The sequence below is a fragment of the Saimiri boliviensis genome, chromosome 6, assembly GCF_048565385.1.
Source record: "Saimiri boliviensis isolate mSaiBol1 chromosome 6, mSaiBol1.pri, whole genome shotgun sequence".
Classification (NCBI taxonomy): Eukaryota; Metazoa; Chordata; class Mammalia; order Primates; family Cebidae; genus Saimiri; species Saimiri boliviensis.
Window position 1 is genome coordinate 100,763,451 of NC_133454.1, and position 26,692 is coordinate 100,790,142.

Below are 26,692 nucleotides of genomic sequence, written 5' to 3' on the forward strand. Positions count from 1 at the left end.
GGGCGGCGAGCCCCTGGCGCCACTGCCCCGTGCGTAGGGGGCGCTCCCCAGCTTGCTTACCCTGATTGCGAATACCGGGCTGGCTCTCGAGGCAGCTGGGCAGGTAGGGAGCGTTGGGGAACATCCTGGCCTGGCCGGATGACGCCTGGCTGGGCGGAGGAGGACCGAAGGGCCCGTAACGACAGGCTCCTGCTGTGCCGGTGAACTGGCCGGAAAAGTGGACAGTGAAGGCGCTCAGGCACTGCTCCTCGTGCGGCTCGGCGCCGCCCCAGCTCGGCTCCTGTTTGATGAAGGAGTGGGGCGGCGGCGGCGGCGGGGGTGGCGGCGGAGCCGGCGGCGGCGCGGGGCCGCCCAACGACCCGTAAGCCGAAGCGCCCGGGGGCGCAAAGTCCAGCACGGGCGCCCACTGCGCGGCGCCGCTCACAGGCAGGGCGCAGCCGCCGCCGCCACCCAGCGAGGGGACGGCCGGCAGCAGCGCGTTCAGGTCCCGCACGTCGGAACCCATTTGCTGCAGCTCAGCCTCGGACTCCCCGCGGCTCCTCCGGCCCGGCAGACGTTCTGCGCTGGCCTCGGCTGCGCCTAACTTGGCCCAGATGCCGCCCGGATCCCGGACTCCCCGCTGCGCCGACTGCTGTAGGCACCCGGGCCCGTAGCGGAGCGTGTGCTGAGACGCCGGCTCCGGGGCACACGTGGAAGCCGGCTCTTGCGGGAAGAGGAAGTCCAGGATCGCGGCGAGGAGACGGCGGGGCCCGGGCGCCTGGGCTGCCGTCCCGGCTCTGGGTGGGTGGGTGAATGAGTAGGTGGGAGGGAGGGCAGGAAGGGGGGAGCAGACAGGCGGTCGGGTGGCGGAGAACCCCCGGGTGTGGGCGCTGCCTTGAACTCCTTACCCCAGCTGCCTGGCTGCCCCCAGCTTCCCAAAGCTCAAATAAGCGGGGCCGGCGGCGGGGGGAGGAGGAGGAGCCAGGAGGCTCGGCCGCTCCATTCACTCAGCAGCCCAAGCTCGGCCCGGCAGCGCGCGCTGCTCCTTGGGGGCGCCCTCGCAGCGGGGGTGGGGGCGGGTCCGAGGGAGCATCCCTCTTGGAGACACCCTCCTCTTCAACCAAACACGCGTTCTTAGCTGCCCGGCTTGGCACGACCCTCCCCCCACCTCCCTTTCAGGGCCTTCGCCAGTGTGGGAGCCTCGTCTCACTGGAGAGTCCTCTCAGGTAAGCACACCGTCCAGGCAGGGTCAAATGCGGTGGGAGTAGAGATGGGGTTGTTAATCTAAGAGAGTGGTTTGGAGGAAGGGGCAGGTAGGTCCCAAGAGGGCGGGAACTTCAGGAAAGCGCAGAGAACTCTCCGGCTTCAAAGAAGCGGATACCCATACATTGCACCCTTGAGTCTTGTCTCTTGCTTCTAGAGCCGTCGGGTAGGGGTGGTGGCTATGATCTTGGGGGTCAGTGCTGAGAGAGGCGGCCCTTTGGGGTTCCAGAAGTCGGGACTGGAAGCGAACGTGCCTCAGTTGGGTGGCTGGGAGTTGTACCAGTTACAAACCGGGTGTGTTTCGATGGGCTGGTGGTTGTTTATTTGGTGAGGTTTGCGCCCAGCGGAGGGCGGTTGCCGCCTACCTAAAATCGGAGTCAGCAGCACTTAAGTTTCTCTTTCCAGTGAGGAATATCTCGTTCTTCTACGGTTAAGCCGGGAAGACGGCGGCTAGTCTGGGAGGGAAGAAAACCCTTGGGCAAACGCCCAAAGCCTGCGTATATTCCGGCCGGAGCATCCTGGCGCCCAGTTGGGGGAGGAGAGGTGAAGGGGAGGGTTTGGATAAGAAGCTGGGCTGAGAGAGGGTGGCTCCTGGAGCCATTCCACCGAGCACTGCCTGCGTTCCTGGTCGAGAATACTATTCTGGTTGTTCAGTGATGGACCAGGAGGCGGAAGCCAGTTAGGGGGACCAAGGAGTGGAGTAGGGAGAGCCTCCATCGGCCCACGGGTCCGAGGTAGTGTTCGAATCTCTGGGAGCTCTAAGAGCTTCGCCAAATTATACTCCCTTCATCTAGTCTCTGGCAGCCTCCGCGCCCCAGAGCAGGTGTTTGGGGCAGAATGGAGGGAGATTGTTTTGGTTTGGTGTTCGGATCTTCTAAAGGAGTCAGGATCTATTGGGAAAAAACCCTAGGCGAGGAGAAGCACCAGGAGCCCTGAGCGGAGAGTGTTTCAGAGGTGCCTGTAAACGCCCAGGGGCGCCAGGAGACAGCAGCAACTGCTCAGCGTGGGACTGCCGGGCGCACCGGAAGGGAAGCAACTGGTGCAGTCTGGCCTCCAGTACCTGGCTGGCCCGGGCTGGGGCTCCAAGCTTTCCAGCCAAACTTACGCCAAACTTACGTGAAGCAAAGTAGATGCAGTTTGACAAAGGACGGCGTTTTAATAAATGACAGTTTTTTTTACGTTTTGGTTTTTAGCTTGCATTGCGTAAACGTTGTCGCCATTAAATTCTGACTGCGGACCCGAAGTGTGTGCGGGGTCCAGGACTTACCCGAAGGGCGCACTTCTTGGGGATGCGCATCCCGTAGTCGCAGGAGAAGGGTAAAGGTACGGAACGGGAGCCCTCTGCTTGCCCCCCAGGCCACCTGTGCTGTTTGACTTCGTCTCCACTCAAAAGCTTTAAAAATTATTATTTTTAGATTCTCCAGGACACTGACCCCTACGCTCTGCCCAGTCCTCTCCCACACGCTCTATTCCTAAACCTTCAGGGGTTTCGTGCCTTTGGTATTTTGAGTGGAGAGAGGCCTCGAGAGCCAAATTTCACTACCAGCTGCCCCTCGAACGCCCCAAATTTCTGTCTCTCCCTTCCTTCTCCCCGCCTATTATTTCTGCTTATAAGTCGTTTTTCTTAACCAGGACTTAAGTACTTCCATTTCCCAACGGAAAGACTGAGATTGTTTCTTCTTTTACCATCCTTGGCACTTTTAGCGGGGGGGAAGGAGGTTATCAGGAGGGAGGCTGGCTTGAATGTGAGTCTTTTGTGTTTGTGAAACGCACGTACGGCAAAGACCCGTAAATCTCTAACCAATGCTTTCAAAAAATAAGTTTTTGTCCCGGGCAGCGGAGGTGGCGGGGCGGGGGGTGGTGTAGGGGTGAGTGGGAGGAAAGGGGAGCGAGGCAAATTTAGGACTCCTTTCCTCTGCCTTTTGTTTTCTCAGAATCCCTGTGGGGGCGGGGAGGGGAAGCGCACTGCCCCGAACTCCGGGGCGCCCCTTCGCCTCGACTTCGACTTCTCAGACTGAAGAGGTGGGAGGAGTTCCCTGCAGCCTGCAGGGCCGAGAAGTAAGTGCTAAGCTCTGGAGCCGCAGTCGCTGGACCCCGAGACCCGACAGGAAGTCTCCGTACGACCCCGAAGGACCCACATTCCCGGAAGCCCAGGAGACCCTAAACCAGCGCTGGGAAATGGACAATCTCTTGGCAGTCTCAGGGCGCTCCAAGCCTCTCTCTTCACTTCTTTCTTATGGGTAACGTTCTCTGCGGGAGACCTGAGGTTACCTAAGAGGGATGCGCCGGCTGCGCTGGCCATGGCGCGGTGAGCTAAGCAGCAGGACCCACAGCCTGGCCCGAAGGCAGGTCGCACCTTCCACCCGCCGCGGAAGGTAGGCGCTCTCCTGCACTTCCTTTAGCTCGAGAGGCCCGCCCAAGGTCCCAGGGAAAAGAAGGCTGTGAGACCTGGGTGCTCCCTTCTTTCCCACACCTTCTTATCCCTGTCAGCGCCGAGGTCTGTGGCAGAGGTTCCTATTCTCAAACACCTATTGGCAAAGAAAGGTGCAGATTAAACTCCTCGTTTTATAGAGAAGGAAACTGAGGCCCAGACAGACAAAGGAGAGGCAAGCTGTGGAGCGCAGCGGTAAAGAGCAAGGGACTGGTGGTCCCAGAATGGAATCTCGGCTCTGCCAGGTAACCGAAAGCTGTGTGACCCTAGACGAGTTCCGTAGTCTCTCTGAGCCTCGGTCTCCTTACTGGTCAAACGGGATAATGGGATATTAGCTCCCACCTCATGGAGTCGTCTGAGGATTAGATAGGAGAGTAGTGTTGGCCTTCGACTCAATCAACTTTACAGTTTTTGTTACTACTACTGTTTAAGGACAGGAAGCAAATTAGTGGCAAAGCTGAGCTGACACCCAGGTCTCTCAACGTCCAGTTGGGGGTTTTACCCACCACCCCTCTGCCTCTCCAGGACTAATGGGACGCAGAGGCGAGGAGAGCGCCTGGAAAACAATGCGGCGTTGGTGCACTGGCAAAGCGCAGGCATCCCGGCCTCAAAGGTGCATAATTATTGCAGGATGAAAAAAGTCTAGGCTGGGTGGGAGGAGGGCAATGAGGATCTCTCAACCCCTCCTTTCACCCCTGCGCTGTCCACTTCATTTGACCGAGAGCTGAGCTGGGCTGCTACAGCCGCAACCCCAGGGACCAGTGCGCACTCCCGAGCCGCCCTCCGGGAGTCACCCAGCGGCCGCGGACAACTGAATAAACATGCCAAAGCGCTGCGACCGGTCAGTGGCGGGGGCAGCCACCCTACGCACCGGGCACGCAGGCTGTGATAAAGAGTGGCTCGACCTCGCTGCCGCCTGTCGCGGGAGAGAAATTAGCGTTCGACCAGCGCCTCTCCCCGGGGCCGGCGCCCAGAGCCCCGCGTACAAGTCAGCCAGACAGCTGCTCCCTTCCTCCCTCCTCCCGGTTGACTCCAGCTCCTCGGAATCTGCCCACTCCGGGATGCGCGGCAATTGTTTAGGATGGTTCCCAGCCCTGCGCTGGTGGTAGAAATTTCAGCGTCAATTATTTAACTAGTAATTTTTTTTAAGCAAGGGAGGGGCTTTTGTGATAGCTACTCCCAGCTTCTTCTGATCATTTCAAAATTAACTCTATTAAAAAACAAACAAACAAACAAAAAAAAAAAACTAGTCCCCGCTTAACGGTTCTAACTCTCCTCTCTAACCCTATCTGGGGGCCCGGAATCATTAGATACTGCCAAGTGCGATGCAAAATTTCCCTTTCTCCCCCAGTTCGAAGTGCCTGCGAGCCGCCAGGGTTACCCGTCTGTTCTGATGCCACCGCGAGATGGTCCCCGAGCTCCCGGAGATCCTCAATGAAAGGATTCCGCGGCTCTGCCTCTATTATTATACCGTAAATCTTTTTAAATTCTGGAACTAATTATATAGAGGATATGTCTCAATTTGTTCTGCATTAATGCCACAGTGGGGATGGAGGCCAGGCTGTGGCCAGAGCAGATACGTAGGCCCATGAAATTGATGAACTGAGAGTTGCTTCCAGTCCTGAGCGCACCATCTGGAATTCCAGTCTGAGGTTACAATTAGAACTCCTGACCCCAGATTCAACTTTGCAAACAACGGGGAAAAAAATGGGGGAAAAGAAAAACCACTAGAGAGAGAAAAAAATATATATATTCTGCACCTGTTTAAAAAAAATCACACACAATCTTAAAATCTTTCCATCTTAGACAATTCTTTCCAAATTTTTTTTGTGTTTTTTAACCTATAAAAGATAATGGAATATGTTTTATAGACTGGATTTTATCTCATCCCCTTTCCCTCTCCCAACTGCCCTCAGTTTAATAGTTGTCAGTTTTACCTCAGTGTTGAATTTAATTATGTAGGAACAAAATATTTCTCAGTAAATTAGCTTGCTAAATATTCTGTCACATTTACTTCCCCTTTGAGAAATGGCTTAATTACAGAAATCTACCTGTGTCTAGGAACTTTTTTTTCCTTTTCTTTTTTGACTGCGATTCCAGCTTAACTGTAAGCAGAGATTTTATTTGTGCAGTAATTTTATTTGTGTTCTAAATTAGTTGGCCAATTTCTTCCCTCTTTCTTTAGTAACATGCTGCTTTATTTTCCTCTCACTTTGACCCCCTGAAGAAAATGAAGGGCCAGGCAGTACTGGAGAATCTGTTAAATTTATTAGCATAAATGCTTAGACAAAACGAGATATAAATCATTCAGATGTATTAAGCCATAAAGTATCCCAAAGAAGTCAGTCCCTTGCCAGGGTCCTGGTGTATAAATGTTCATATAAAACAAGGTATCGGTATTATCTTTCAAACTGAATATATGTTGTAAAAATATCCAAGGTTGTGTTGGGAATATGGGGGTGGGTGTCGGTGCAGCAAGACAAGAAGGGGATATTCTTTAGAGCAGACTGTTAACATAGTGGTGGCTCAGAAAGTACGGTGGAAAGGAAAAATCTCAACCGTTTGCATTTGGAGTCTTCTTAGATAATATGTTTTTAAAGAAAGGTATTAGGATATATTTGGGAGCAAGAGAATAAGAAAAAAAAAAAAAGGTGACTAGATGGAGAACGACATCGCTTTCTGTAGAATGCGTTTTCCCCCAAAGGTTAGTTTAGCTTCAGAAAAGTCCACCCAGAGGAAGCACTGGCACCTCACACAGATAACGGAGTAGCCAGTAGTGAAGAGCTACCTGGGCCTTCGTCTGGGAACCAGGATATCCCGCCGCTGGTCGGCAGAAGGATGTGTATTCATTCGTGGTAGAAGAGAAGAAAGCACTTGGGTGTGAGGAAGGGGAATGGACAGAATTCCTAGCAGAGGTTTACCAAGACAAAAATCACACACAGTGTTTAAGCAGCAATTGCTCATGAAGTTCATAACCATGGCTCTCTGTAAATCTTGGCAAATCGGCGTTTGCCTTTTGGAAATGACTGTTTTCAAGACTTAAAAAAAAAAAAATCAAATTGTCCACCAGAAAAAGGGAATAGCTCCCCTCCCCCTCCCTTTTTTTAAAGCAGGGATATCCTCATCCTTTTGGTGCCATTCATTCATTCATTCCTTCACCATGCCACAAAGATTGTCAGGCATTGTAGCAGCAAGTGGGGACACAGGGTAATGACAGGCTTACCCTGCTCTCACAGTTAATATTCTGGTAGGTATGACTGATACTTTACAAGGAAATAAATGAGATATTTTCTTTCCTTCTTTCTTTCTTTCCTTTTTTTCTTTCTTTGCTTTCTTTCTTTCTTTCTTCTCTTTCTTTCCTTTCTTTTTTCTTTCTCTCCTTTCTTTCTTTTTTTTAGATGAAGTCTAAAAAAGACTCATCTGTTGCCAAGTTGGAGTGCAGTGGCACAATCTTGGCTCACTGCAATCGCCGCCTCTTGGGATTCAAGCCATTCTCCTGTCTCAGCCTCCCAAGTAGCCAGGGTTACAGGTGTATGCCACCACACCCAGCTAATTTTTGTATTTTTAATAGAGACAGGGTTTCACCTTGTTGGCCGGGATGGTGTCAATCTCCTGACCTTATGATCTTCCCACCTTAGCCTCCCAAAGTGCTGGGACTATAGGCGTAAGCCACTGTGCCCAGCCGAGATATTTTCATATAGTACTAACTGCTATATAAGAACAAGGAGATCTGTGAGATTGGAGAATGACTAAAGGTGAGATGGGGATGAGGAGCAACAGATAGCCCTCACTTTTTGCCTTCGGCCCATGCTACCACATTTCAATGTGTTTTTAGGAAGTACTCCACCCTACTGTCCAAGTGCAGGAAGGATTTGAAGGTTTGGAATGGTTGGTCTGGATAAATCTCTGCCCACAAGACTGGACTTTATGGAATCGGCAGGGCAGCTCTTTATATAGCTGGCTTAAAATTATCACCACTAGCTGAGTGACTCTGAAGGCTATTTAATCCCTGAGAAACTCATTTTTCTTCTCTTCAAGATAAAAAATAACAGAAAGCTATGAGGACTAGATAAGGTAAGGCATGTAAATTTCTTAGCCTTTAGGAAGCATTCAATACATGGTTTGCTTCTAATTAATTGATAAGTTATAGGCTTATAGTATTGATATTGGTGTGAATTAAGAAAAGGTGGAAATCTTTGCTCTTGTTGGATCGGGGGAAGAACAGGAAGGGAAACCTTTGCTGAATTTGACCTTAAATGAGGTTGTTGCCACATAGAAGGAAATTTAAATCATTTTGCCCTCTACCAGAACCCTAAAACAGGAAATGTGTGGCTTTTGTCTCAAAATCAAGCTTAGGTTCCTTCTTTTAGTACAGAAGTCTTCATATATATATATATATATATATATATATATATATATTGCATTTTAGGTTTTGAAGAACATGCAAGATTGTTGCATAGGTACACACATGGCAGTGTGGTTTTCTGCCTTCCGTCCCCTCGCCTGTATCTGTCATTTCTCCCCATGCTATCTCTTCAAAGCAGAAGTCTTTAAGTTAACATTAGCCTGACACTCTTAGAATAGCTTTGTTCCTTAGAACCACATTTCAGGTTTGCAGCCTTGTCCAGGATAAAGAATTCTGGCATAGGTATAAAAACACCTGAACTCAATTCCTTTCTCTGCCAGTTACCATGATCTTGGAGAAAAAACTTCAGCCCTCAATTTTTCAGTAGCTTTATCTGTAAAATGGAGATGATACAAAACGAAATAAAGAATCCATGGGTGACTTGAAAACTACAAAGTGCTGGATGGTGCAGAAAACCATGGCATCTGTTACATGTGAACGTGGGGAAAGGAGTGTGTCTATTCAGAACACTGGGGCATGTTGCTTGCTCTCACAGTTCTTCATTTCTAAGTGGGCATAGTACCTTTAGTCTTTCAAAACAATACCTAGCAGAGGGTGTGTGCCATGTGAGTGTCACTGGTACAGTTACTGTTCCTGTTCTCTGGCCATCTTCTTGGGCCAAGGATTGAGCCTTATAATTTTCACACAAAGAGTTTTTTACTGTAGAAGTTTACAGTAGTATAGAGAGCAGGGCTATGGGATCAGATGGCTGGGGTTTAAAGCTTCCTCTGCTACTTATTTTCTGTATGGCTTTGGGTGACTTCCTTATTTCCTCTGAGTTTTAATTTTCATAACTGTAAAACAGGACTAATGACACTGTCACCTTACAGCGTTGTTTTTATAACACAGTAAAACACTATATGTAAATTGCTTACATGGTGCTGGCATGTAGTAAGAAATAAATAACTGGTAGTTATTAAACTTGTGATTTTTCTAATCAGACAATATTAGCTATGACTTAAAACAGATGAGCCTGTAAGAGCTTGAATTACAGCGTGATTCTGAACAAACTCAGAAAGTAATTTCTAGCTTCTTTTAAACTCACCTATACCACACTGAAATCTCACTCTTTCGCATATGAAAGACTTTGCAACCAAGACATGGACAATGATTTTCTTTTTGACTATGAGCCCTTTAGGTTAAAATTTTGAATCTCATTTATTTTTAATGGGTTTCTTTGCAAAATAACCCAGCATATGTCAAGGACATTGGTAATCCCATGTTTTTCAGAATAAGCAGGAAATTGGCTTCAGCCAATGGGGAGAAAAAGTAGTTTGATCCTCTTCCTGGAGTTACCACATAGCATTTATTAATAGCTCTGTAAACGATCTAGAACACAGTATCAGCTTGCTGTTCAAAATATGACAAAAGTTTATGAGAAGTTGCTTAGGAAAAACAAGATATAGTCATTAGAAATCTGACACTGGTCAATAGTACATTTATTCCAAGTCTCCATAAATCACAAACAAATGAAACTTCTGCTGTGATCACTGTTCCAGATCTGAAAGACCTTCCCCTTACTTTGTTAGAAATTGAGTACATTTTAGAAAGCCCAGTATTTTTTCCTCTACCAATAGAGGCTAATTACAAAATTTCCCGAGAAACAATAAATACTAAACTCTAATAAACAGATGTGACACAAGATAAATAAGAAGCACATAACTTAGCTTTCATTCCCTATGTAGGGCACATGTTTATCTTTAATTATCTCCAACCTGGGAATGGCATAAATGTTATCTGTTTTATTTATTGTTTGTATCTAGAGTGACACCACATTTTGATTTTGCCCAGGATAGTCTCAGCTCAAGCTGTTGTCCCAGATTAATTATTAATTACTCTTCTTTTACTCCCGAAAGTATTCTACTTTTGATGGTAAATAGGACTTCACTTGCTTAAAATTTTATTTTATTTTATTTTATTTTTTAAAAAGACAGATTTAAGAAAGCCAGTAGAGCAAGGGTAAAATACGGGCTAAGTGGGGCTAATGAGAAGAAAAAAAGATTGAATTAATATTAGTGTCAAAGGATGCACATAGTTTCTATAATTGAACATAAGACAATTATGAACTTCCTGACAGCCAAGTAAGAAAGGGAAAAATAGCACTGGTTTCATATCTTTCAAGATGCAATGAAGGAAAGAAGCCTAGTTTTTCAGAAGAGATGAACTTTTTCTAGTACTAAACTCTTTTTTTTTTTTTTTTTTTTTTTTTGAGACCGAGTTTCGCTCTTGTTACCCAGGCTGGAGTGCAATGGCGTGATCTCGGCTCACCGCAACCTCCACCTCCTGGGTTCAGGCAATTCTCCTGCCTCAGCCTCCTGAGTAGCTGGGATTGCAGGCACGTGCCACCATGCCCAGCTAATTTTTTTTGTATTTTTAGTAGAGATGGGGTTTCACCATGTTGACTAGGATGGTCTCGATCTCTTAAGAACTTACCATACTGCCTTTATATAAGAGTTATTAGACAATGGTTAGTGACTTCGGCAATAATGTTTCAAAAGATACAGCGACGTTTTCTGATAGTTTATTTCAACCCAATGTCCACAGCATTAAAATTGTGGTTCTGTAAACTCTTAAGAGGAGAGACAGTAATATAGTCCCTTTTTGTAGTTTTCTGGGAGATCTGACCTGTGTCAAATTAACCTGATTTGTTAATTTTTAGAATGTATCTATTGGTAATTTTTAAAAAGCATATTTTATCAGTTAATCATCAATTAACTTGAACCAGAATCAAAACACTGCAAAGGACTTGACCACTGTTCTCCAGAATCTGTGAACAATTTGGTGGGAGCTCTAGGACAGTGGTTGTTCTCAATTGAGATGATTTGCTCCCCAACAGACATCTTGCAATATCTAAAGATGCTGTCACTGCTTGCAGTCAGAAGGCGCTCATTAGTCCAGGCATGGTGGCTAGCGCCTGTAATCCCAATACTTTGGGAAGCTAAAGGGGGCAAATCATGAGGTCAGGAGTTCAAGACCAGCCTGACCAAAATGGTAAAACCCCATCTCTACTAAAAATACAAAAAATTAGCTGGGTGTAGTGGTGGGCGTCTGTAATTCCAGCTACTTGGGAGGCTGAGGCAGGAGAATGGCTTGAGCCTAAGCGGCAGAGGTTGCAGTGAGCCAACATCATGCCACTGTACTTCAGCCCTAGAAGAAAAAAAAAAGAAGGCACTCATTAGATGCACAATCCTGGCATCTAGTGAGTAGAGGCCAGGGATGCTGCTAAACATTCTGTAATGTACAGAACAGACCCCCAGAATAAAGAATTATCCAGCCTAAAATATCAATAGTGCCGAGACTGAGAAACCCTGCCATAGGGTACTGTTAGAAGAAGGAATGCCGACATCATTTTTTAGCTGGAGTCAAAAGAAAAAAAAAAAACCTCATGGGGAAGAGGAGGTTGGGCTAGATTCCTCCATACCACCCAGTGGAGCTGGTGGATGTCTCTCCCGAAGCTCAACAAATGTCAGGAAAAAAAAACATAAGAAGAAGCAAGTCAGGTGGAAATGCAATTCACAAAGGGAATTGTGAATAAACTCATTTAACCAGAAAGGAGGAAGACTCCATGTAGAGCATTAAGAAAGAAAGCCAGATAACACATGCAAATTCAGGGCAAAGAGTTTCTGTTCTGATGTTATGCTCCAAGATCCCTAAGTATTGCTGGTATTTTTTAAAACCACACAAATCAAGGGCAGCATAAACTTTTATGCTCCCAGAGATGGTCTTTGAAATACTAATAGTGTATACGTGGATATGTGCATATTTTGCTTCCTCTCCTCCTCATCATTTTTTACCACTTACATAATAGGGATTCCTTGGAACTCAGTTTTATATCACATTAAATTTAAAAATGGGTGCCTACTTAAAAATACAACCTATCAAGGCACAGAAAATTCTGAACCACTGCTGTAATGAATACATCACAGGAATCTCCATTAAGAAATATTATTCTGACCTAGTTCTCTGTGTCATGCTGCAGATTGTCCTTCTCTTGACTCATGGAATGCTTTGTGAGAAAGGACTACAAAGCAGGGTCCCTCGATATTAGCCATCTCACCCTTCAAAGTTCAGCCAGGAGTGGGACAGAACCCTCGTCACCATGTCGACATGTTTACATCTGGCGTAGGAAAATACTGCTGTTGCCCAATTTGGCTTCCCAGTCCATTCACTTGCCTGGAGACATATATTTTATGCTTTCCTTTGATGATTTACAAATAAATTAGCATGATTCACTAAGATCTGCCAGCATATATGCGTTACTGGAGAAATCTGAGATGCTGAAAAAGTATTGTAATTTATTATGTCCCAAACTTTCTTAAGAAAGTTTCTTAAGAACCAAATAAATATCATCAGCTAGTTTATATACCTGACATATTTATTGCAGTATTCCCACTGAGCACTTCCCATTGTCACGTGTTCTCACACATTGTTTTCACAAATTGTGTTTTGAAAGAAGTCAAGGGAAATGCAGGCCAGAGAAGCAAGATGTTATCTTTTGGAAAGGATGAGCCCACTCTAATGGAAAAGGATAATCCATTCAGAGGTTTGTGAAGCCAGTATCCTCCGGTGGGTGTGATAAATCCACAGTGTCTGAATCCAGGATTTTGCACTGGGGCCTTGAAACTGCATGAACAATTTAGTCATGTTCCAAATAAACACAGTGTATCATTATTATTATTGGATAAACATGAACATCTGTTAGGTCAAGTCTGCCCTGTTTCTTTAAAGGCAACTGGAGTCCCTGAACTTCGTTCTCATATGTCTATTACAGATGGATCCGAGATGGGTGTATAATGCCAGAGCAGCTTCTTGACCATCTCTGTTTGGAAACCAGATTTTAAAAATAAAAGAAAATCAGCCAGGCGCTGTGCCTGTAATCCTAACACTTTGGGAGGCCAAGGTGAGCAGATCACGAGGTCAGGAGATTGAGACCATCCAGGTAACCTAGTGAAACCCCATCTCTACTAAAAATACAAAAAAAATTTTAGCTGGACATGGTGTCATGCGCCTGTAGTCCTAGCTACTCAGTAGGCTGAAGCAGGAGAATTGCTTGAACCCGAGAGTTGGAGGTTGCAGTGAGCCAAGATCATGCCACTGCATTCCTGCATGGGCGACAGAGCAGGACGCCATCTCAAAAAAATAAAAGTCACCTGCTCATTTCAGGTGGGTCACATGCCTAGAGAGCACCAGAGACTACAGTTGTCTTCTGAATCCCATCAACAAAGCTATTTTCAAAAGATGAGAATATTTGAGTCAGCCCCCTTCTTCATTTTTAAAGCGATGTTGTACATATTTTAAGTAATTATTTGGAGTGAGAGGAATCTAAATGTCACCATTCTCTTGTCCTAACTCGGCCTGGTACCATCCCATCTAGTGGGGACAGAATACAGAGGATAATTTCTCACCAGGCTGAATCGGCAGTTTGCAGCAGGTAACAACTGCAAGAGACTTTACAAGCGTCTAGTCCTACCCCTCATTTTTCAGATAAGACATTGATAACGATCTGCCAGGGATCATGCACCTAGTTAGTGGCAGAGCTTTGACCAAGGCCAGGAAATAAAATCTATCTTTCTGGAGCAGCATTCATTGATTTGCACTTACTGAGTACCTTTTACAGGCCCAGCAACTAAACCGGGATGCAAAACCTAGCCCTCAACTTGCTTACCGTCCGGCTGTGCAGGACTTGATCATCACTGAGCCAGGATGTGCAAGGATACAGGAAGTATCCTTATAACAACCCTCGCTTTTACCATATCCAAGAATTCTCTCCCGTTCCTCCCTGTGTTATTCAGGAAGACTGAAGGCCACTTAATTAAGTTTTACAAAGAGGGCCCCTGGTGACTATGTAAATACTTAGCTCATCACCACATTTTGAAAATTAGGAAAGCATCCTCGTACTTCATGGAGGAGGACCTGACATATAAAGATACCTGAAGCATCTGTTTGCCTAAATTAAATCAATGATGCCTCATCTTAGAGGTTTAGCAACAAGGATACCCGAAGGGGGAGCTCTTCTGGTTTGGAACTGAACTGAAGGGACTGGTTGATCAAACCCAAAAGCACACGTGTTTTGGAGCTGCATTTAGTAGCAGAGTCAAAGGAAGATAACCAGAGAGCCACACAGAAATTGTTAATCTTCTTCACCCTGTATTATTTGCCTATTGGATGCTGATGAAATGCTGACAGCATTGGAGCGGGGGGAGGTTGAGGGGGAGTGAGTATTACAAAATGTGCAAATGCAGACATTCACCAAAGATCAAGTTCCAAGACGTAAAAATCAAACAAAACAGAATTTCTCCTAACTTGACTCCCAAAAGACCTGAAAAGCATTTCAAACGTGTCCAGTAAGGCATCAAAAATAATTATCCCAGAGAGGAATCACTCCCTTGGTTGTTTTGATGTATTTCTGTCTATAAACAAATTTTCTAAACCACTGCCTTGGCTTCCTTTAAAAGGTCTCTAGAACAAAAGTACTTTGGGTGACCCCAGGATTACTGAGCAACAGTAACCAAGGATGTGGATGAGGCTGAAAAAGATAAAAACAGATGATGCACTTTTTGATGTCAGAACTAAAATAATGTATAATTAAAATGAATAAAATGCAGAAGTTTCGAAACAAAGAAATAATCCTATCAAGAAAATTAGCAAGCTCATTTAAGAGAACGTTAAGATTTTTTTTAAAGCATCCTATAAAATCACTCTTATGCTACCCAGATGGCTCTAGGGGGTGACTTCTTCTCCTCTTTTCCTCCTCCTTCCCTCCTCCTCCTTCTCTTTTTTCCCACAATAATAGTTACTGTTATTAGCCATCACTAATTGAGTGCCTAGGCTCTCTGGTACATTCCCTGCACTTCTCACAGCAGCCATTTCAATTAGAGGTTGTTCACCATTTCTTAGATGAGGAAATGGGTGCTGGGAGGTTCGGGTTTCCCACGGTTAGCCATCTAGGATGCGGTGTAGCCAGAGCGGCAATCTTCAGTTTGGAGGACACAGCATCAGAATTCCAGAAAGAAGTGAGGTGGACATAAGGAAACGGGGAACCCCTTTGGCACCGGTGCTTGGGATAGGTTATGCTCTGAGTCAGACCCACTGTGCGGTCCAATCATGCCAATGTCCACAGGCCCAAGGACAATTAAATTGCATTGACGCAGAATCTGTTTTCACCATACAATGTCAACTGAAGTCCGATCCACCCACTTCTTGTTTTTATCAAATTCTAGAGTACCTTCTTAGTACAATAGTTGTGCTGTGTCCCTGAAATTGATTTGTTGTTGTCGTCTTTGTTGTTGTTTTTAAATATAGTGAACAGGATTGCAGGTGCTCTGTGGGGGAGTTACAAAAGAAGTTGCTATTTCCAGGAATCCCAAAGTGGTGTTTTTCTTCTTCAGTATCATTCCTCTCTCTCTCCCAACTTGAATTTTCATCTGCCAGGGTTGAGTGGAGCAGCAGTGGAATGCATGAGCACACCAATATTGTATTTAATAAAGGGAGAACCAGCTCTACTGAAACGTCCACTTGGGTTTTTAACATGGTAGCTCTCAGAAGATCTCAGAGCTAGGCTATTTCTGATGGTCACAGGGGGAAGAAAATGTAAAGGTTTCTGCATTTATAAAACCCAGAGGCTCATAAGTAGTATTGAATTAAGGGAGCCAGACTGTGTGTTGCTGAAGTCTTCATCCTTTCTGTGCTCTTTTTTTTTTTTTTTTTTTTTTTTTTTTGAGACGGAGTTTCGCTCTTGTTACCCAGGCTGGAGTGCAGTGGCACGATCTCGGCTCACCGCAACCTCTGCCTCCTGGGTTCGGGCAATTCTCCTGCCTCAGCCTCCCGAGTAGCTGGGATTACAGGCATGCGCCACCATGCCCAGCTAATTTTTTTATTTTTAGTAGAGGCAGGGTTTCACCTTGTTGACCAGGATGGTCTCAATCTCTTGACCTCGTGATCCACCCACCTCGGCCTCCCAAAGTGCTGGGATTACAGGCGTGAGCCACCGCGCCCGGCCTTTCTGTGCTCTTAACGTGAATCCTGTCTCTGCTCTTTCTTTCACAGTGACCTCCCATTTACTGAGCTAGTCCTTCTCACTCTCACCTCTCCCTTCCCCACCCTCCATGTCACAGGCAATCCTGAAGGACTGAGCTAATGGAATATTACAAAGGAAAAAGGAAAATGACTTCTCAGGGGCAAATTGGCACCTTCCACATTCATTAAAAGACAGAACTCCATTAGGGTTGATTTTCTGGGTTTCTCTTATAGTTAGGAAGAGAGAGGTGTTAGATACCCTAGGCAGGGGCTCAGATGCTGAAAGCTGAAACAGTTCTGCCAGTTTGAGAACCTCAGGAAGAGAGCCAGGGCTACGTAGTCAGGCATTTGGGATCACATCCCTTCTAAGAAATGTGCCTTGGTTCCAGTTACTCTTTTATCTCTGGCAACAAGCACAAGGGTCATGAACTAATAAGGACTGTGGGTGGAACTTGGAGCCAGAGCCAGAGGATGTCCCGCCCTGCCTGCCAGGGTTTAACCCAAAAAAACAAGAGCGGTGTTCCTCACGGAGGATACCCTTCGAGGGTTAGAAGTAAGCAGCTTTCCACTTGGTCCAGCTTTCTTGTGCACCCCTTCAGGATACATAAATGAAGCTCTGGGTCTTCATTTGGGCCATTTGGCCTCTTTGTGTGGCAGGCAGCCATTGGCAGGCTAGCAATAGCAGAAGGTTACCAAGGATCAAGAGTATCTACCTTTCGTAGATGGTCCTTAACTGACTGGCACCATGTTATATTTTTCTTAGATTATTTCATTTGATCCTCACAACAATCCTGGGTGAAAAGTCATTTTAAAATCCTAATTTTATAAATGAGACATGGAGAGCTTGTCATTTGTCCAGAGTCCCACAGCTAGAAAATGGCAGAGCTGGCCAGGCCCAATGGCTCACACTTATAATCCAAGTACTTTGGGAAGCTGAGGCAGATGGATCACAAGGTCAGGAGATTGAGACCATCCTGGCCAACATGATGAAACCCTGTCTCTACTAAAAATACAAAAATTAGCTGGATGTGGAACCCCAGCGCGTGCCTGGGGTTCCAGCTACTTAGGAGGCTAAGGCACGAGAATCGCTTAAACCCAAGAGGCAGAGTTTGCAGCAAGCCAGGATCATGCCACTGATACTCCAGCCTGGTGACAGAACAAGACTCTGTCTCAGAAAAAAAAAAAAAAAAAAGAAAAGGCAGAGCTCAGGTTGAAGGGATTCTAAAGCCTTTGATGTTAACTGTTATAGCGTCTGAGAGGAGTGAGTAAATCATCCAGGTACCAGTGCTAGTCAAGGTCCTGTGGAAACACTTTCAAACGGGGCAATCAAAGAACACTTAATGTTGTTTTTGTTTTTGTTTGTTTTGAGACAGTCTCATTCTGTTGCTCAGGCTGGAGTGAGGTGGCGCAACCTCCGCCTCCCAGATTCGAGCAATTCTCCTGCCTCAGCCTCCCAAGTAGCTGTGACTACAGGTATACACCACCATGCCCAGCTAATTTTTATATTTTTAGTAGAGGCGGGGTTTCACCACATTGGCCAGGTTGTAATGATGGGTCTATTTTAAAAGGTGTGGGCAGGGTTAAGGGAAACCAGTGAGGGGCATTGAAGTTCCCTGGCTGTAGACACTGCAAGAAGTCTGTTACCATCTCTGTGGCTGAGAGAGGAGGGAAGAGGAGAGAGGGGTTCTGGAACCCAGACAGAGGAATTGAAGTTGCTGGAGAGAGTGGAGAAGCCTGCTCTAGAGAAAGGCCAAAGTACTGAAAGGAACATGGTCAACTTGAGCTGACTTGGCAGGGCAGGAGCCAAGGTACACATAGCCTGACATTCTTCTTTCTCCCTCCAGGCTCTGCCACTATTTCCCATTGGCCAAATCCTACTAGAAGAGAAAGGCTAAGAAGGCTGCTGGTGCAATCCATGCAGGTTAGCCTCCAGGGCCCAGAGTAAGATGAAAAACGGCAGGGATGTATTGAGGGAGCATTGTGTATCTGAAAGTAACTTTATTCCAGCCGTTTCTTGACTGACATTTAGCTGTTTATATGATTATACATTGAACATATTTTTTTCTCAGACTTTGCAGACATTGCTCTTTGCTGCTAACTTCTAGCATTGCTTTTGAGAAATCCAAATCCATTATGAGTCTTGAACCAGTATGTGCAACTAGCATTTTCTCTCTAGAAGTTGATAGGATCTTCTCTTCATGAGTTCACTGAACTGCCCAATTCAGTTCCCAATAATCCTTGTTAAAAAAGAAAGAATCTGGCCAGACACAATGGTTTACGCCTATAATCCCAACACTTTGGGAGGTCGAGGCGAGTGGATCATGAGGTCAGGAGTTTGAGACCAGCCTGGGCAAGATGATGAAATCCCATCTTTACCAAAAAATACAAAAACTAGTCAAGTGCCATGGCAGGCACCTGTAATCCCAGCTACTTGGGAGACTGAGGCAGGAGAATCGCTTGAATCCAGGAGGTGGATGTTGCAGTGAGCCAAGATCACGCCACTGCACTCTAGCCTGGGCGACAGAGCAAAGCTCCATCTCAAAAAAAAAAAAAAAAAAAAAAAAATCCATCTATTTAGCAAATGATCTAAACAAATTTTAGAATGATAATTTACGAGGACAGAAAAAGATACTGCTTATTGAAATTTGAAGAAATCACTTTTCCCTTTAGGCAGCATTTAGAACACAACCTAATATAGGTCTTGAATTGTAAATTCTGTTGTAAAAGGCATTCTTTAGGCAAATAATGTTAACGATGGGAAGAAAACAGTTCATGATTGCGGCAGCATCCAGAGTTAATTTACTCCTCAGCATCTAAAATGTCTTAGTTATCCCGTTCTCACATGAAATTGCTACTGGGGTTCCCGAACATGGGCCCAGGTTAGCACTAAACAACGCGTGTCTCTAGAGCAACAGACCCTTCAAAAAGCAGACCGACTAGACATTTCTCTGACAAAAAATCATGTGCTTTTTTCTTACTGAGCTTACTATTTTTATAGAAATAAATGTTAGCTGGGAAGAGAATGTGCCCTGTTATAGGAACCCACCATTAAGTAAGTTGTAGCCCAGACACAGAACAATTGGTGACAGAAACTCTTTTGTGAGCTGTGGCTCCTCATGGAGCCCAAGTTGTTTGGCAGGAGATGATTTCCACAGTCTGTGAACACCGAAGATGAGACTGGCTTGGGGCCACACACCAAACTGCACAGCCAGTAAGAGCTGTTTTCATCAACCCACAGCAGCTCTGACATTTTAAATTTATTTATTTATTTATTTATTTATTTGAGATGGAGTTTCACTCTTGTTTCTCAGGCTGGAGTGCAATGGTGCAATCTCAGCTCACCGCAACCTCCACCTCCCAGGCTCAAGTGATTCTCTTGCCTCAGCCTCCCAAGTAGGTGGGATTACAGGCACATGCCACCACACCTGGCTGATTTTTGTATTTTTAGTAGAGACGGGGTTTCTCCATGTTAATCAGGCTGATCTCGAACTCCCAACCTCAGGTAATCCACCCGCCTCGACTTCCCAAAGTGTTGGGATTACAGGCGTGAGCCACTGCACCCAGCCTATTTTTTTTTTTTTTTAACAATAGAAAAGAAACTACCACAGGGAAGAGAGAGAACAATGGCATTTTGACAAATGGAACAAAGATAGAGTGTGACTGACTATTCAGATCAGAAGGAGAATTAAGGCACAGGAAGACTGACGTCCATCGGCCTCCTTGCCAAGAAGCAAAAACTCAGGGGGAGGCGTCCAGCCACATGCGAACAGGCTCGACAGTGGCCATTGTGTTTCAGCAGTTTTGTCGGATGTTTTCTATAAAAGAGCACTTTTTCTTAGACTTGAAACATTCTTATATGCATGATCGACACATACAGTAGTATTTTTGAGACCTAAGGAAGGAAGAACCGGAGGGAGGCTGTGGGATTCCTCTGAGAAATGTTCTCCTTTGTCTCCTTGGAGATCTTTGAAGATGGATCAGATAAAGTTGCTGCCAGTGAAAGGAGCTAGGCTCAGAAACCTCTAATTGCCCTTTCTAGGCTTGTAATCCTCTGAAAAATGGAAATTAGGAAGCGTTCATTTATGACCTTGAAAAAAATAGTTTACAAAAGTATATTATAACGTATCAGTAAAATGAGCTGGAGAGAGGGTTTATGTGAAAGTTCATGTGAGAAACACAGCTATTAGCACGCATGCCATTCCCCACCTTGACCCCAGCAGGAATGTGTAAATTGTAACATATGGAATGTAAGCCCTGTCGAGATGTTTCATAAATCTGCCTGGCAATGAGCATCACAAGGCCCTGCATGAGAAGAGGCCCCAGAAAGAGAGACAGTGAGTGTTGTGCCTGACAAGGTCTGATTTTAATAAGCTCAGACTCTGACAATCAAAAATTTTCACACAATATTCTTTAATAATATTGATTATTTCCTGACAAAGGGGGCACTTTTTCATGGGACCCAGCCCGCATAATATGTATATCCATCCATTCATTCAGTCATTCAAGATGTATCTACTGAGGGCCTACAATATGACAGGTGACATGCTAGGCACTGCAGATACAGTGGAGGGCAGGAGGGACACTGTGTTGCCCCTCCTACATGTAGGGTTTACTACATGTAGATATGAAACAAGTAATAGAGTTTGAGACCAGCCTGGTCAACATAGTGAAACCCTGTCTGTATCCTAAATACAAAAATTAGCTGGGCCTGGTGGAGGTACATGCCTGTAGTCCCAGCTACTTGGGAGGCTGAGGCAGGAGAATTGCTTGAACCCAGGAGTCAGAGGTTGCAGTGAGCCAAGATTGCGCCATTGCACTCCAGGCTGGGTGACAACAGCGAAACTCCATCCCACAAGAAAAGAATAATAATCATTTTAATTGCTATTTTGATCAATGCTGTAAAGGAAAATAGCAGCACTCTGCCAAACTTTCTACATGCATGATCTCATTGAATCTTCTAACAATTCTCTGCAGTAGATACTACCATTAGCCCCATTTTAGACAGAAGACACATGGACAGAGGAGACATGGAGGTTTACTTGTCTCACCCAAGGTCACACAGCTCTGGAGTGGTGGAGTTAGCATACAAATCAGTGTGAGTCCACACCCCAAGTTCCTGACACTATGCCATTTTTTTTTTTTTAATGACCTGGGTGAGGAAGTGGGTGCTGATTTAGATTTGAGGCTTAAAGAAAATACCTTTCAGGATGAGATTTTAGGCCAGGCCTCAAGGATAAGTAGGAATTAACTAGGCAAAAGATGGTAGCAGGAGTATTCCAGAATTAGGGAATTGCATGTCCAAAGGCCCTGAGGCAGGAAGGTGGTTGGCCGTGGGTGTAGATGAGGAGGCCAGTATGACAGGATTGGGTGGTGTGTGGGATGAGGCTGGAGAGGCAGAAAAGAGTCAGAGTAGGCAGAGCCTTGTAAATCATGTTAAGATATGTTGAACTAAATCCTGAGCAGAGTGGGAGCTCCTGGAAGACTCGACTTTATCTGGAGCTGAGTGGTGTGGTTCCAAGCACAACTACTGCTGCAGCCAGGAAAAGAGATGTGTTCTCCCCATGGGAGATGGAGCTTGTTCCTGGGCTAGTAACTCACCCCTCCTTCCCAGCATCTTCTGTAGAAGTGAATGGATTCTATATACTTTTCCTTTAGCAGACTTCTGCCCCGGAGCAGTTAGAAGACAATGATATCAAGAAGACACTGACAAATGCAGAAGTTCATTCAGCACTGAGATCTGCTTAATATTAATCTCAGTGGCCAGGCACAGTGGCTCATGCCTGTAATCCCAGCACTTTGAGAGGCTGAGGCGGGTGGACCACCTGAGGTGAGGAGTTCGAGACCAGCCTGGCTAACATGGTGAAACTCTGTCTGCTAAAAATACAAAAATCAGCCAGGTGTGGTGGCACGTGCCTGTAATCCTAGCTACTTGGGAGGCTGAGGCAGAAGAATCACTTGAACTTAGGAGGCAGCGGTTGCAGTGAGCCAAAATCATGCCACTGCACTCTAGCCTGGTCGACAGAGTGAGACTTGTCTCAAAAAAAAAAAAAAATATATATATATATATATATGTATATATATATGTGTGTGTATATATATGTATATATATATGTGTGTTTATATATATATAAAATCTCAGTTACCACCATTAATTTTGGCATTTCCCAAACTATGGGACTTCCATTAAAATTTTAAAAAAGATCCTCAACAGATTTTCATGTTAAAAGTGGTAGTTTTTTCTTACATTCCTAAGACAGATATCTGTATCTGTTACTCTATGTATTTGTTTTGTCAGTTCTTTCCTTTATTCATTCATCAAAGATTTGCATATCTACTATGGCAGACGACATGAAACATACTGAAGTAAGTAACACTGGGGTCCCTGTGCTCTCAGGGCTAGACAGAGCCTGGTTCCAGGGGAACACTCACACCACCGGAAGCCATCATCCCCTGGGGTAGGCAGAATAATGCCCCCTACAAAGAGATCCATGCCATAATTCCTGGAACCCAGGAATATGTTAGCTTACATGGTGAAAGGGACATTGCAGATATGAATATGGCATGGGCTTGAGATGGGGAGATTATCCTGGATTACCTGAGTGAGTCCAATGCAATCACAAGAGTTATTTTATTTATTTTTTGTTTTTTGAGATGGGGTCTCACTCTGTGGCCCAGGCTGGAGTGCAGTGGTGGCGATCATGGCTCACTGTAGCCACCACCTCCTCAGGCTCAGGTGATCTTCCCACCTCAGCCTCCTGAGTAGCTGGAAAGCTGGGACTGAAGGCGAGCCCCACCATCCCCAGCTAGTTTTTTTGCTTGTTTGTTTTCGTTTTTGAGATAGAGTCTTGCTCTGTCACCCACGCTGGAGTGCAGTGGTGCGATCTTGGCTCATCACAATCTCCGCCTCCCAGGTTCAACCGATTCTCATGCCTCAGCCTCCCAAGTAGCTGGAACTACAGGTATACACCACCACTCTTGGCTAATTTTGTATTTTAAGTAGAGATGAGGTTTCACCATATTGGCTAGGCTGGTCTTGAACTCCTAACCTCAGGTGATTCACCTGCATCAACCACCCAAAGTGCTGGGATTAAAGGCTTGAACCACTGCGCCAGGCTTAGTTTTTGTATTTTTGTAGAGATGGGGTTTTGCTGTTGCCCAGGCTGGTCTCAGACTTCTGGGCTCAAGCCATCCACCTGCCTTGGCCTCTCAAAGTGCTACAATTACAAATGTGAGCCATCACACTGACTGCAAGATTACTTATAAAAGTGGAAGGGGGGGCTGGGTGTGGTGTTTCACACCTGTAATCCCAGCACTTTGGAAGGCCAAGGCAGATGGATCACAAGGTCAGGAGTTCGAGATCAGCCTGGCCAGCATGGTGAAACCCCATCTCTACTAAAAATACATAAAATTAGCTGGGCATAGTGGTGTGTCCCTGTAGCCCCAGCTTCCCAGGAGGCTGAGGCAGGAGAATTAATTGAACTCAGCAGGTGGAGGTTGCACTGAGCCGAGATCATGCCACTGCACTCGAGTCTGAGCAACATATCAAGACTCTGTCTCAAAAAAAAAAAGTAGAAGATGGAGGCTAAAGGGTCAGAGACAAGAGGTGTGAGGACAGAATCAGAGTGAGAGTGGTGCCGTTGTCGGAAGACGCCAGGAATTCAGCAAGGCAAGCAGGCTTAGGGAGCTGGAAAGGGCAGGGCAGGGTTTATTCTGGAGAGCCTTCAGAAGGAGACGCACAGCTGCCAACACCTCAGTTTTAGCCTAATGAGACCCATTTTGGACTTTGGATCCCCATAACTGTAAAATAATAAATTTGTGTTCTTTTAAATCACAAAACATATGGTAATTGGTTGCACCAGCAATAGAAAACAAGTACACACCCCACTCCAGCCAGGACCCAGCTCTAGACAGACCTCCCTCTTAATCCCTCACAGTTTCCCACTGGGCCCAGATGCAGCCTCGCAATTGTTCACAACCCAGCAGTCCAGACACCTACTTCCAATTGGCTGGTGAGAAAGCAACTCACCTGCCACCCTGCGGGGTCTGTAAAACAATGGATACTTGCTTGTGACCCCTCCAGCATTGCCATACATACACACATTAATACCTGGAATATTTCTTTTATAATTCTTACAGCTTTTTCTTCTAACTGGGTTCCTAAAGTAGCTGCTTACACTGCTGTGTGTCCTTGGGCAAATTACATACATATCTGTGCTTCCATGTGTTCATCTCTAAAGTCAGAATAGAAATAATAATGATCATCTAGCGTTATTGTAAGGATTAAATGAATTAGACATGAGAGCATTAAAAATGGCACCTGGCACACAGTAAGCACTCAGAAATTTTAACAATGGTGATGACAACTGTTATTATTATTTCCTACAGCATTTGGCATGAGGCTTTAAAGTCCTTTTTTCTTTCTTTCTTTCTTTTTCTTTTTTTTTTTGAGACGAAGTCTCACTCTGTTACCCAGGCTGGAGTGCAATTGTGTGATCTTGGCTCACTGCAACCTCTGCCACCAAGGTTCAGGCAATTCTCCTGCCTCAGCCTCCCTAGAAGCTGGGATTACAGCCACCCACCCCATGCCTGGCTAATTTTTGTATTTTTTTTTTTTTTTAGTAGAGATGGGGTTTCACCATGTTGGCCAGGATGGTCTCAAACTCCTGACCTCAAGTGATCTGCCAGCCTCGGACTCCTGAAGTGCTGGAATTACAGGCATGAGCCACTGCGGCCAGCCAAACGTCCTTTTTTTTTGTTCAGCCAGTCTACAGTGTGGAAGACGCACTAGAGGGGCAAGTTGACGGGACCCAATGGGGAATACTGAATTAGGGTGATGATGGTTGAAATGAGGTAGATAGACTTGAGAAATATCACAGAAGTAAAAACCAACAAGGCCTGTTGATGAATTGCATCTAGAGGTTGAGGATGTACCAAGGATGACATAGTCGGAAGCCTTATAATGATACTTTATAATGATATGTTAATACAGCATAAAAGACATCTTTAGTTTGCGTCTCTGCTGCTCTCCCCTCTGCTATCATCTTTTCCTATTGTGATAACTCTTTTCTTTCTTTCCAGAATAAAGAAACATCAGAAATGTAAAAACCAGGACCACAAGGAGGCCCCAGGTATAGGAGCATGAAACATCTGGAAACACGTAGCAAAACAGATTTTTCTTCTAACTGAATTTTGGCTTCTTGGTGCCAGTAAGTGAAAAAGGCCTTATAGGCCGTGTGCAGTGGCTCACGCCTGTAATCCCAGCACTTTGGGAGGGGGAGGCAGGTGGATCACAAGGTCAGGAGTTCAAGACCAGCCTGGTCAACATGGGGAAACCCTGTCTCTATTTTTGAAACCAAAAATACAATTAGCTGAGTGTGGTGGCATATTCCTGTAAGGCCAGCTACTTGGGAGGCTGAGACAGGAGAATCACTTGAATCCAGAAGGTGGAGGTTGCAGAGAGCTGAGATCGCACATTGCACTCCAGCCTGGGCAACAAGGCCCATCTCAAAGAAAAAAAAAAAAAAAAAGAAAGAAAAGAAAAAGAAAAAGGGCTTGTAATTGGGCAGAATGAGGGGGAGTAAAACGAGAGGAAGAAATATAATTAATATGTCTGAATTGATTTTTTTTAAATAAATGAATGTGTAACATAAGCAAATGGGATTGTTATTGGTTTTTGTTTGTTGTTTGGTTTGGTTTGGTTTTTTAATGCCTGTAATGCGATTGGGCTGGGGGTGCAGGAAGCGGACGGAGAATAGAGGACCCAGGCTCATTATGGTTCTGCAGGAAATAGCATGGGTCCAGGGCCTGATGGGGAAAAGGGAAACATCTGCAGATGGAGTCAAGAGAGATGGTTTCTAACCACCAGGAAAACCCCACCACCTCCCTACTTAGCCTACCCTGCAAGGACTCCATGAGGCACCTGTGTTTGCGGACTTGGTAAAGTCCTAGGGAATTCTCAGGAGAAGCCTACTTTACTGGCACGTGACAGTCCTTCAGGATCTCACCAGCCCTACCAGCTTGAGAGTGGCCCCAGACGGGCCTTCTGCCTCTGTCCTCCCAAAGTGTCTCCTATTAAAGGCACGATGTTTCTGAGTCGGCCTACCTTAAATGGCTGACCAGTGAGATTTATTTCTGCATGCAACAGGATACCTTTTTTTTCTCTCCCTTCTTCCTGGGTCTATGACTTGGTTGTGCTGAGCAGAAGGAAGATAGGAAAGGGACACTTTGAAAGTGTAGTGAGCATTTGAGTAGACTGAATTCAATTTTGGATACAAATGTCAAGGAAACGTTCCTTTGGCTCCGGGCTCCTTGCTCACTGAGGCGCAGTGTGATGCTCCATTGAAAGGCCTGCTCATCTGGTCAGTTCTGGGCTGATGGTGATAAAGGGGGAGCAAGGGGCGGACTGGTGAGCGGGAGGAGGAATGACCTTCCAGAGGATGTCTCGGAAAGACTCTGCCAGGCTCCCCTGCACACACTGGACAGAGGGCAAGAACCTGGAGAGCAGCTTCAGTCCCAGCTGTGCTGTGAAGATGCTGTGCAGATAGTCCCTTCCCTCAGCTTAGGCTTGGTTTTCCTGGTCCATAAAATGAAAGAACTGG

General features: G+C 45.6%; 1 protein-coding gene and 1 long non-coding RNA gene across 8 annotated transcripts in view; one reads left to right on the forward strand and one right to left on the reverse strand.

The window, feature by feature from the left end:
- WT1 (WT1 transcription factor) overlaps window positions 1–900 on the reverse strand; it is a 46,206-nt gene extending 45,306 nt beyond the window's left edge. For all 4 annotated transcript variants that reach the window (XM_039470954.2, XM_039470953.2, XM_039470952.2 and 1 more), the window contains exon 1: window positions 61–900. In XM_039470954.2, coding sequence (XP_039326888.1) covers window positions 61–505 — 445 coding nt within the window. In that variant the 5' untranslated portion in view covers window positions 506–900. The remainder of the gene's footprint in view (window positions 1–60) is intronic.
- LOC104650477 (uncharacterized) lies at window positions 1–26,328 on the forward strand. 4 transcript variants are annotated; one of them, XR_012518134.1, is made up of 6 exons: window positions 1–780; window positions 1,159–1,205; window positions 2,436–2,565; window positions 3,177–3,617; window positions 12,850–12,978; window positions 13,696–14,705. It is a non-coding gene; the product is annotated as an uncharacterized LOC104650477 (long non-coding RNA). The 4 variants fall into 4 exon arrangements; XR_744110.3 differs by lacking the exon at window positions 1–780 and having other exon boundaries at window positions 877–1,205; XR_744113.3 differs by lacking the exons at window positions 1–780; window positions 1,159–1,205 and adding an exon at window positions 1,247–1,976.
- The last annotated feature ends 364 nt before the right edge of the window (window positions 26,329–26,692 follow it).